Below are 12,432 nucleotides of genomic sequence, written 5' to 3' on the forward strand. Positions count from 1 at the left end.
TGTGAAAGTCCGAGCCCTCCATCCTGCGCCCCTGTCCTGCTGCTGGGTCTCCACTTGCACAGAAGACAGAACTATATCAGAGAGGATCCAGGAAAGCTGCAAACACCACAGCTTGCTAGCTTGGGCAAATAAATGACCTCCAGAAACCTCAGTTTTCTGAGCTGTAAAATGGGGATTATATGGTCTCCTCATATTTTTTTGAGTTGCTGGAAGGTCAGGAAGAAAAGGAAGTCCCCAAATGTGTGCATTAAAGTGAATGTGAACCCAAGTGCCATTCAAACAGTCCTCGGTGGCTTGAGTTAATGAGCAGATCTCATATGCCTAGTCTACAAACTGCTAGAGAGAACTGTTGCTTCTCTGTGGCTTGTTCTCCAGGAGATAGTCAGCTCCTGGTTCCCTCCCTCCCACTGGGCTCTGGGTAAAATGCCGAGTCAGCAATCACTCCTCTCTCCGCCTCCTTCTGGAACGCTCACATAGTTTCAGCACAGTTGAGATCAGGTTTAACCACAGTGCATGCACGTGCACACACACGTACACATGTGCATGTGTACTCTCCCTTCCCCCCATGCGTGTACAAAAACAGTGCTACACCGACTGTCTACCTCACACAGCGTATTTGCAAGCATGTTTTTACTTAATTCCTGCTTCTTTATATAAATTCTCTGCCTGTGTTCAAGAAAACACTACTGTCTTAGAACTGAGTTTGAACACTAAAACTACCTTTGCTTTTGATAACCAGCCTTCATTTTAGGGAAAGCCACAGGTATTCTTTCTTATGACATTATTTTTGAACCCAGGGCTCTCCTCAGCCATAGGAGTATCATCCATTTAAAAATAATAAATCTGGTGCAATAAAGCAGATTTGGTCTGTGTCCTCAAAGGGCTTACAGTCTATGGGAGATGTAGCCCTCCTGGCAGCAGTAGAAATAGATTCCTGAGTGTGACCATGTATCAAGCACTAGCCTGAGAAGTGTCCTGTGTAACACAGAGTGGTGTATGCAGGCCAGAGCAGCAGAACAAAGGGCATCACAGCAGTGGTTTTGAAAGCAAGTGGGGAGCTAGGTGTGAAGGAAGGGGAAGTGCACTTGTTCCTGGGCAGAACTGTGAAAACAGCTTTCCTTCCCTGCTGGCAGTGCAAACAGAATGGTCCCTTTTACTTGATTGAATGATCACTGTGCAGTCAGACTAACAAAAGTGTTTGTGGATCAGGGTCCTTTATTATTTGCTGGAGAAAATTCAGTGTAACTAGATCGGATGACCTATTTCTATGGCCCATCTGCTGGAATATGAAAATAGCACTGCTGTTTGGGACCCTTATTTTTCCCTTCCATTATTCTATTACGTGTATTACAATAATGGGAAGGCTTGGTACTCACAGGGGATGCTGTGGAGAGAATAGGGGATAGGCAGCCTTGAAGGTGCCTGTCAATCCTGATAGTCTATAATTTTAATTTTACTGGTAGTCTAAACTATACACCAATGTGATATAATCTAGCTTTCTAAAACTGTCAGAAAAAGAAGATAATTAGAATGCCCTGAAGAGTCCGAATGGTCATTTTTCGAACAGCTGATTTAGAAATGTTCGTACTGAATCAATCACTAATGTGCCCAGTGCTGTATATCTTAAGCTTGTATTGTGCAAATCTAAAATGCACAGCACACATTTTGAAATGCTATAATAGGACCTGATAAATAACTTGAGAAGTCTTTTAGCGTAGGCCCTTGGCCACTCTTGGAGGGTTGCGTTTCAAAAGCCAGGCTGGGCAGAGTCCTCTGGGAAGAAAGGTTGACATACCCAGGGAAGGGAGTATTTTTTTTTTATTATTACTTTTTCTGGAGAAGGTACCCCAGAAAAAAAATTAAGCTTTAGAACCACTAGGCATTTAGGTGGTAATAACACAGTATGACAGCTGGCTTCTGCCAAGGTTCAAATGGTGACCTGCAAACTATGAAGACCAAAGACATATTTGCATATAGTCATAAATATGCTATAAATTCACGTGGCATCTCTCAACAGAGATCGTACCTGGCTACAGATTGCTGGAAAAAGAATTGTTTGGGAATCCTATTCCCCAATGAATTCTGTTGTGAATTAATAGGTGTGGTTTGCTACAATATTTTGACCTTTGGATGAGCTTAGAAAATCACCATGGAGGTAAACTGGGTGGCTCAGTTGGTTAAACAACCAACTCGATTTCAGCTCAGGTCACATCTCACGGTTCATGAGTTTGAGCCCCACATCAGACTCTGCGCTGACAGTGCAGAGTCCGCTTGAGACTCTCCCTCTCTCTCTCTGCCCCTCCCCAGCTTGCTTTCTCTCTAAATAAATAAATAAACTTAAAAAAAAATTTTTTAAGAGAGAGAGAGAGTGCAAGCTGGGGAGGGGCAGAGAGAGAAGGAGACACAGAATCCAAAGCAGGCTCCAAGCTGTCAGCACAGAGCCTGACATGGGACTCAAACTCACCCGTGAGATCAGGACCTGAGCCGAAGTCAGACACTCAACTGACTGAGTCACTCAGGCACCCCCCCAAAACTTTTTTTAAAAAGAAGAAACAATCACAGTGAAAACAATTTTAAGTTAAAACTTTATAAATTTAAAAGAAAAAATTAGCTTTCTGATAAAAGCTCAAGACTGATAATGCAGAATGCTTAGCCAAAGAACTAAAACTTCAAACTGCTATTCTGGGCTGTGGTTACCCAGTGGAGATCATAAAACAGGCAGAAAGCTAGGGGTTAGTAGAGGACCTGAGACTCTCAGCAGAGGCTTAATGTGCCTCACCATGCTTCATAAACTGTTCATTAGGGAGGAGGCAAGCTCTCAGGATTCAGCAAATGGGAGTCTTGTTCCAGATGTCACTCCTTAAACAACAACAACAACAATGAAAACTCTCAAGAAGTCCCACTAGTTGTGTAATGAGTCATGTTGACTTACGACTTGCATCCTGGAAGTGCCGTTAGGTGATGTCCTGGCTTGCTGCAGCGCCCTTGGGTGGTAGGAGAGAGCCATTGTACATGAGTACATGCACACACACGTACGTGTGTGGAGACAGGTGGTTGTACAGCAACAGTCACATGTCAAATAGCAATTTACAACGCAGAACCACAGAAAGGGTTTGTTTTCCTATTCTATCTGTTCCAGTTATTTAACTGATGGCAGATGTCCTCATTAAGGGCTATTAGCACATCAGAATATGTTTGCTGAGCCTGGAAAAGAGTTAACCCCTTTTGGACACTGACCAAAATACGAGGGCAGCCAGCCTCACCTTTTACTGACAACAGCAAGGTGAGAAGCACAGGGTGGCTCAGGATCCCCTTAAAACTGGCCATCACTGGGAAGGCTTTTTTAGAGTGAGTTTATGCTTCAAAGAATTCTACAAATAACTTCATAAAGTGGGATTTGGCTACATGTTGAAACATTGTTATTGTTACCCTGAAATAGATGTTTCTTGGTTTCTCTTTGCTGCACTAGAACCATATACTAAATTAAGGCATGGCTCTTTATATGGACCACCAATAGCTCCCAAGAAAAAACCCAAATGGGGAATGACTAGAAGTAGAGTTGAGGGAAGAGGGGCTTGAGGGGGGGCTGTAGTTAGACTGATAGAACATGCTTAGGTGGGAGGATGGGACCCTTCACCCAAGGTGTAAAGTGGTAAGCGATCCTGGGAAGTCACTCTGGGTCCAGAGTTAACCTGGCTCCTTTAGCCACCTGCATGATAAACCCCTGTAGGTCTGCAGTTCATTTCTGAATCCCTGAAGGACTCTGTTGATTATGTTATCCATAAAGCTGTGTCAATAAAATAATGAGTGTACTAATGAACACAAGAGAGGCATTAATCGCACCTGGTGATGATGCTGCCTGTTTTACATTTAGTCTGATTCGTATTCTTCACTTCCATGCTATCAATCCCCAGTAAAAACTTAACGAAAAATTTTCTTAACTTTTGGGATTGCCCGATTATCTCTTTGTGCTCTCTCAGAGGGTGATCAATATGTGTGTAAAGGTCTTCCTGAACCACTAAATGATTAACAGTGACTTGGACTGTTTAACAAGGTCACGCTAAAACATTGACCTTTATTTTGTAGGTAGGAGGCCAAGTGGAGAAGAGATTTTCAAGGAAAGAAAATGCACAAAGAAAGGGAAAGAGCGACTTGTAGGGAGCTATTTTTTTTTTCCTATCAAGGTTCATTGACACAGGGGGAAAAAAAAGTACCATGTAGATAAAAAGCGGCTTAATTGTTTTATTTTAAAAGCTCCCACACCTACTAGAAACCTCCCTTCCCCTGCCCAGCAGCACTGGCTTCTATTTATGTAGCCTCAGCAAGCTGACCTCTCTGTGGCTCAGTTTCCTCATCAGAAATAGAAGACTGTTGATCTCAAGTTGTTTCTGAGGATTTAATTAGGTACAATCTGTGAAAGTTACTGCCTATTAGGTACTTGATAAAGGCAGTTTCCCTTCCTTGTTTCTCTTCTGCTTTTAAAAATTAAGATGTGGGCATACTATAAAAAAATCAAATAATAACATGTATTTCAGTGGATTTGGACCAGTTAAAGGGGAAAGGCCCGAGAATGAAAGCAAATGCTGGGACGAGCACTGGGTGTTGTATGTAAGTAACAAATCACTAAATTCTACTCTTGAAATTGTTATTACACTAACTTTGATTTAAATAAAATTTAAAAATTAAAAAAAAAATAAAAAGCAACAAGAGAACCAATGAAACAACAACAAAAAGAAATTGAATGCAAGTGGGGACAAGCTGGAAGTGGACAGGTTCACCAACTTGACACAAATCCAGCAGGCTTTTGAGGGCTTGGGATTCACAAACCAAGTAAAAAGTATCCTGTAAATTACAAAAGAAAAAGGCTTACAAAAACATCGCCAGGCTCTGTTAGCCAAATATTTCAGGTCCCATCTGACGACTGTCAGCCCAGGAATTTTGGAAATAGTATCCTTTCTTCATTTTCAGTGCTAGAAACCTCAAACTTCCTGCTGTGGAAAAGTGGGGGCGGCCACTATGTTTTTTGGTCAAGAAAAGGTTTTTTTTCCCCTTCCTTTTTTCTCCTGGATGGGTGCTGCCATCTGATGTCTCCAAATGGCACTGCAGCTTTGCCTCTAGCTCTTAGGAACCTATTGAAATTAATCTGGAAGTCAGAGGTTCTTGTTTCTTGCTGGAGACTTCAAGGATGAAGGTAGGTGAGTTCCTAAAACTGACTGACTTGGCTTGGATATACTTTTTTTTTTTTTTTTTTGTAGTGGTTTTTTATTTACTTCTTTTAATTTTTTTTTTTTTTTTTTTTTTTTTTTTTCTTCCCAATAGTGTTATTCAGTAACACTGTGACATCACCAGACAGCTAAACAGGAACTCTATAGGTTGCTGTGACTCCGACCTTTTCTTATCTACTCTTTGCTTTCTAGGGAAATCATGGTAGAGACACCATGCAATCTGATTCTATCTGATTCTGATACCATGCTATCTGAAGCTTGGAGTAAAATACTTTTAAAAATGAGCCAAATACTTTTTCTCAGTGTTTGCAACATTATCATTATCTTTTAAACTTATATTTCCCATCATGTTACTGTAGAGATGTTTGCTTAGGATAATTTGCTGGAATAAGGAGATATGGAAATAGCATGGGACCCAAACAAAGCCCTGAGGCACTTTGGGACAAGGGTAAAAAGTAGGAAAAGTTTATGGAACTGTTCAAAACAAGTTTGAATTCATAGCTGTGATGATGGTTTTCTTCTGGTCTGAGTGTGGTCAGGGGAGGGCAAGTGAAAGGGAGGAGAGATGTGACTGGAACAGTCTCTTGAAATGCCAAGCTTAATAGACTGGGGTAGAGTTGGCCTGGTGGGGCATGAAATAACATTGGTATAGAGGTCCATGAATATTCTTGTATTTTATACCTCCCACAGCACTGGGGACTGTGCTTTGCACATAGCAATTCCTTAACTAAATACTAACAATAAATGACTAGGAGGGAACAGAGGACCTGGAACAGCAGAGATTAGGAATGTGCTAGGGAACCCAAAGGAAATGAACTGCAGAACAGCTGAAGAACCATGAATTCTTCATGGTTGTGCAGAAGGAGAGCAGCCTGAGTTTGCAGAGGGCTGGGTCTAACTCTTCCAGTGCTCTAACTCTCCCTCTTGCCAGGGGACCCAGTGCTGAGAGGTAGGCCTCCTGGTAGGCACCTGACCCTCACGCCCTGTGCAGGAGCAGAGGGTTCAGGTTTGTGGTGGTGAAGGGGCTGTAAAGGCCTCTCCTGTTAGGTGACTGATGGAAGTCAGTTCTCAGGAGTTGGTGAGAAGGGCAGCTAAATAGGCTGGGGAACCAAGAAGGAGGATACTGACAGTGCTGCTTTGTATTTCTACCACGCTTCGCAGGTTGTGAAGAGCTTCTACAGAATGTTCTCATTTGCTCCCCCAACATATTGGTGAGGGGAGAATTGTGATTTGTAGATGCAGAAACAGGCTGTGAGTGGGCACTGAGTGTGTGGTCTGAGGGCAGATCTGTGCTTTCCCTGCATCTCACTTAGTGGGCAGGCTGCAGGGCAGGGGAGGGATTTCCCGAGGGTAAGCTTGTAGACAGATTCAGATCACTAAGGGATCCAGGGATCCGGAAGATGAAGTTCTTGTTTTCTGGAATGAATGGTGTCAGTGCATGAAGGTCAAGGAGGGGCCCAAATTACTCCCGAGAGTCCACCCAGCTCTGGAGTTCATTGAGTGCCACAGTGGTTAGAAACCCTCCTCTCTCACAGGAGGATTTTGACTAGGGAGACATCAGACCAAGGTTTCTAGTTTCAGTCTCCTCCCTAGCTTTTCCCTCTCTAGAATGTGGAAGGCAGTGCCACCCAGTTCCCTTCTTTCTGCAGTATGATGAATGGGGGTACATGGGTGCCTCAGTATGCTGAAATGACACTTGCCATGTTTCACCCTGGCTCCTGTTTATCATGGGATGAATGCGCCGACCACTTTTATTGTTGTGAACTCAAGCTCTCAGCGCATTAGTTCCTCAAGTGTAAAGTGAGGAAAGGAGAGTTCACTTCTCATTTCTGTGGCTCTTTGCAACCTTGAACCCAACTAAGCTTGAGAATCTGCTAGTCTCTGACAGATGTTTCCGTGCTTTGACTTAGTGATGTCATATTTAAGGAAGCATCCTAGGTATGTGTGTGCTGAGGTTGAGCTTAGACTACTGCTTGCAGGCAGAGCGATTAAACAGGTACAATAATAAGGGATGTGTTAAGTTAGCAATGATGCATCTGCCTAAGAAAATACTTGGTGGCTTCTAAAAGTGTTTTTTTATAGAGTAACATTTAATGATGTAGCAAAACCTACAGAAGCTATTAAGGGAGAATTCAGTTTACCTAACCATGATCCCATATTTGTGGAAACAGAAGTATGCAAATATGTATGTAGAAGAAAACATGACATGTTATATAGGAAAATTGGGTATCTCTGGGAGGTAGCATCTTGAGTGATTTGTTTTTCTTGTGCTTAATCAGTATTTTCTAAATATCCTACTAGTAATGGCTATTACTTTTGTAAAAAGAAAAGAAATGTAGAAGTTACTTTATTTATTTTTTTTTTAACACCTCACCCGCCCCTGTAGAAGTTACTTTAAAATGTTTCATCTACTTTAGTGGATACTTCTAGACTCCTGCTGCATGTAGGGCGTTATACTAAAAAGCTTCCTGAACAAAGGACTCCCTGTCCCCTTTGCCTCCACAGGAAAGGCAGCAGCATGGCCAGCGTGCTGTCCCGGCGCCTTGGTAAGCGGTCCCTCCTGGGAGCCCGGGTGTTGGGGCCCCCTGGGGCAGCCCCACCCTTGGAGCCTCAGACTGAGCTGCTAGAGGGAGCGGCTACCCAGCCCTTCCTCGCCTCTAAGGACACTTCCTGCCGGGAGCAGCCCAAGGAGATCCTCAAGGCTCCTGGCCCCTCGGGACTCCAGCAGGTGGCCTTTCAACCTGGGCAGAAGGTAGGTTGATCGCTGTGTGGACAGGTGTCTGATCTCCCCAGGCTTGGGGCTGGCAGGCCAGTAGTGCCCTGAGTGACAGGTGACAAACTCTCTGGGCACCAGTTTGTGCACAGACCTTTTACTTGCATCCCTCTGGGCCCTTGGGCAGCAGGCTTCCCTAGAGAACAAGCCATCGTTAGCAGACCCACAGCTCCTCCATGACAGTGCTGTCTAGAGTCTGTTATTCTGGACTTATGTTTACTCAAAACCTCAGGTCAAAGCATGGCAAGAGCTCAGTTTCTCAATCTGCCTCAGTTTTCAACTTGACAAAACAAGAATCTTAGGCTTGTGAGAGACAGATAATATTTCAACTTTGAATCACCTTTAGACGTTTTCAAGAGGCAAAGGTGTTTGTTTAGTTAGGATGACATTTGGATTTCCTTTTCCAGTGTTCCCTCCCCTTGTGGCAGGGCTCAGTCATCACCGATACCTGATATTATCACCAGGTCCAAATGCATTGCCTTCTCAAGGGCCCATAAATACTCTACGTTCTACCTCCCTACTGAGGCTTCTGTTGTCCAGGCCTCTCTTCCCATGATAGAAGGTGACCTGCCAACTGCTGGGCACTCCTTGAGAGAAGTCCGCCTACCTCTCCACCCCTACCATCTAGTCCTCAGGTAGACTTAGAATCCTCTGGAGGGAAAAAGTCAGTGTGTAATCAATTCAGGGTAATAGTTGGAAATATATATAGGCAGCAGATATAAAAGACTTCAAAGGCAAGACAGAGCAGGACATCAGCAGGATGGATATAGATTCCAATTCATTTGGTTAGAGAATTTAATCCATTTACATTTAAAGTAATTACTGATAGGTAAGGACTTCCAATTTGTTAATTGTTTTCTGACTGTTTTGTAGTTCCTTTCTTCCTCTTGCTGTCTTCTTCTGTGAGTTGTTGATTTTTGTAGTCATATAGTTTGATTCCATTCTCCTTATCTTTTGTGTATCTACTAGAGATTTTTTCTTTCTGGTTACTATGAAGCTAACAGAAAACATCTTATGGTTATAACAGCCTATTTCAAGATGGTAACACCTAACTGTAATCGTACATGGACTCCAAGATCAGGAAATAATTCCAGAAACTGGCATGTTTGCTCTATCTAGAGAGTTTATAAGGATCTGTTTTGGGAAGCACTGTGACTAATTTGGATGCCCAGGTGGGAAGCAGGTACCTGGGAACATTTCCTTGAATTAAAAATGAGTCAGAGATAGGGGCACCTGGGTGGCTCAGTGGTTAAGAATCTGACTTGGGCTCAGGTCATGATCTCACAGTTCATGGGTTTGAACCCCACGTCGGGTTCTGTGTTGAGAGCTCAGAGTCTAGAGCCTGCTTCAGATTCTGTGTCTCCCTCTCTTTCTGCCACTCCCCAACTCGTGCTCTGTCTCAAAAATGAATTAAAAACATTAAAAAAATAAAAACAAATGAGTCAGAGAGGCAGTTTGTGGCAGGTGGATCCTGGCTTTCAGAACCAGGGGCATATGGCATAAGAACTACCAATTACTGACCACTGGTTGCTCTTTTTCTCCCCCTCAGGTTTATGTGTGGTACGGGGGTCAAGAATGCACAGGACTAGTGGAGCAGCATAGTTGGGCAGAGGACAAGGTGACTGTCTGGCTTTTGGATCAGAAGTTACAAATCTGCTGTAAAGCGGAGGAGGTGTGGCTGGCTGAGCTGCAGGGCCCCATTCCCCAGGCACCAGCCTATAGGCCTGTCTCCAGGAACATTGATGTCCCAAAGAGGTTTGTGTGGGAGCACTTGGGCTCTGGGCTCTGGAAGTCATGTGGGTGGTGAGGTACTGGGTTGTGGGATGTCTTGTGATGGGGAAGGAATGTGAAACTCCTAGCTGTCTAGTTGTCAAGGTATTAGACAAATAGGATACAGAGAGGGGGCATCCTTTAAAACAAACAGACAGACAAACCAACCCAGAATGGTATATTTTCTTCCCTGTAACTCTATTACGAGTGGTATATCTTTGGCATGGCTAAGGGCTCTTTTTGCCCTCTTCATTCTTAAGTTAAAATTAGTAGTTTTTCATGATGAGAGACGGGAAAAAATGGCTTAGATCAGGAGTCAGCAAACTTGTTCCAAGTGGGCCAGATAGTAAATCATGTAGTTTTGTGGCCCAACCAGTCTTTGTCCCCACTACTCAGCTCTCCCGGGGCAGTGTGAAGACTGCCACAGACAATACACAAACAAAGGGCATGGCTGTGCTCCAATAAAACGTTACTTATGGACATTCAGATTGTAACTTCATCTAATTTTCTTGTGTCACATCAAGAGCTGATCCTTTTGATTTTTATTTTATTTATTTTTTTAATTTTTAAAAAATGTTTTATTTATTTCTGAGAGAGAGAGAGAGGCAGTGTGGACAGGGGAGGGTCAGAGAGAGAGGGAGACACAGAATCTGAAGCAGGCTCCAGGCTCTGAGCTGCTGTCAGCACAGACCCTGACACAGGGCTCAAACCCATGAACCATGAGATCATGACCTGAGCTGAAGTCAGACGCTTAGTTGACTGAGCCACCCAGGCGCCCCTCCTTTTTATTTTTAAAACCATATAAAAAATTGTGCCATTCTTAGCTTATGAGCCATATAAAAAATAGACAGCATAGCACGTCTGGCCCACAGCCCACAGATTGCTGACCCCTGGCTTAGAGCTTCAAAACTGCTGATGAGTGAAAAATGCCTATTTTGCTTTAGAATTTTATGATAAAAATTTCCGCTCAGAATACATATATCCTAATTTCTATATTACATACTCCATTGGTCTTTTAAGATTAAGAAGGAAGATGAGCCAGTGGGGCATTGCCATATGTACAGGATGTACAAGCAGTCATGCCTCATTCCACTACATTCTGTGTCTGCCCGTGGGTACTACCATTGCTGACAGCATATCTGGTGTCTTCAGACCAGACCAGAGCAATGGTATTTGGTTGAGAATTCAGTTGAACACTGGCAAAGAAATTGTTTTGCTCTTCTATGGAAATAAAAATTTAAAGATCACACACAAAAAGGAGGTGCTGACATGTTTACTATATTACTAGTCTCGGTTTAGCTGCCTCAAACCCAGTCCCAGATTTCAGTGGGTCTGAACTGTAAAGAATGAGTTAATACAGTCCTTTGAAATAGATGAGCCACCTAGAAATTTTTTTCAGAATAACTTTTCATACTTTGGCTGTAACTTCTAGACAGCTCTAAGTTTACTTCCACATAATGTAGTTTATACAGATTTTTAAAATTAAATGTAAAATTTTATAGAACTCTGCTGTCTAAGCACTGAGATTTACACCAGGAGATTTAGTGTTTCTGGTTTACTTGCTCATTGGCTTGTGTACTACGTTAACAAGCTATCAGAATACCTCCTCATTGTACTCAGGGGAGGGGAAAGGAACTGGTTAGTGTCATTGATCTTTCTTAAATTTAAATAGAAGATGGGGAAAGGAGGGTAATTTAGTGCTTTCAAATTCCAGCAGGTGTCTTTTATTCCTGTGGTTGATTTTATTGCTTTTTCTCTTCTTCCTTGCCCCCAAATAAAATTCTCAATTTTAAGCCACAGTTAGAGTTACAAAGTGAATTTAGGGTACAGTGGAGCTGCCTCCAGGTATCAGCAGTCGCATGGGGACCAACCTGCTTGCACCAGGGTTGACTGATACTAGAAACACAATTCAGAATGGGTATTTTTCATGAAGAATAAGGGGAGAGACCTTCATGCTTTAGTTAGCACGCACACTGTCTGATTGGAGTGGGGGCATGGAAGGGACAGTCCAGAAGTGTAAGCTGGTCATGCTACCTGCTGTGTCAGGAAGTAACCTTTGGCACTCACCTACTTGAATCCAGGAAGTCGGATGCAGTGGAAATGGATGAGATGATGGCGGCCATGGTGCTGACGTCCCTGTCCTGCAGCCCAGTCGTGCAGAGCCCTCCTGGGGCTGAGGCCAACTTCTCTGGTGAGGAAGGGGGCCCTGGTGGGTTCTGGGTGTGGCGCAGGCCCGCCACCAACTGCCTCTGCTTAGACCAACCACTTGCCTGGCAGTAGGATTTCTGGAGTCTCTTCTCACTTGCATTTCAGACTTTCTGAGTGACATTGAGTTAGATGCTTCCATTCTTTTTCTTCAGTTTCCTCAGCTGGGGAGGAGTTTCCTGGTGCAATGTGAAGATGATTGAGCATGAGGCTGAGCCACACTGGCTGCTCGAGTAAGTTCTTCTATGGGAGTAAGTGAGTGAGGCACTTCAGTGGGGGCCTGAACAAGGCCAGTGGAGGAATATTTAGTTTACAGAGAAGCTTACTAAATAGTCCCCTACTGGCCTCAGAAGATTCATGCCCCCATTCCAAGTGCCAAATTCAGCCTTGTAAATTAGTGGAGGCCTACAGCCCAAGAACCTGGAATAAACGAGCTGAAGTCTAACAAATCCAATTGCT

At 43.5% G+C, this 12,432-nt stretch overlaps 1 protein-coding gene across 3 annotated transcripts in view; it reads left to right on the forward strand.

Annotated features, from left to right (window-relative positions):
* Nucleotides 1-12,432, forward strand: part of ZNF395 (zinc finger protein 395) — a 44,644-nt gene that overhangs the window by 21,987 nt on the left and 10,225 nt on the right. For all 3 annotated transcript variants that reach the window (XM_039217172.1, XM_039217169.1, XM_039217171.1), the window contains exons 2-4: nt 7,731-7,977; nt 9,548-9,753; nt 11,850-11,959. In XM_039217172.1, coding sequence (XP_039073103.1) covers nt 7,744-7,977; nt 9,548-9,753; nt 11,850-11,959 — 550 coding nt within the window. In that variant the 5' untranslated portion in view covers nt 7,731-7,743. The remainder of the gene's footprint in view (nt 1-7,730; nt 7,978-9,547; nt 9,754-11,849; nt 11,960-12,432) is intronic.

The sequence above is a fragment of the Hyaena hyaena genome, unplaced genomic scaffold (genome assembly GCF_003009895.1).
Source record: "Hyaena hyaena isolate Hyena2069 unplaced genomic scaffold, ASM300989v1 scaffold_678, whole genome shotgun sequence".
NCBI classification, from domain to species: domain Eukaryota; kingdom Metazoa; phylum Chordata; class Mammalia; order Carnivora; family Hyaenidae; genus Hyaena; species Hyaena hyaena.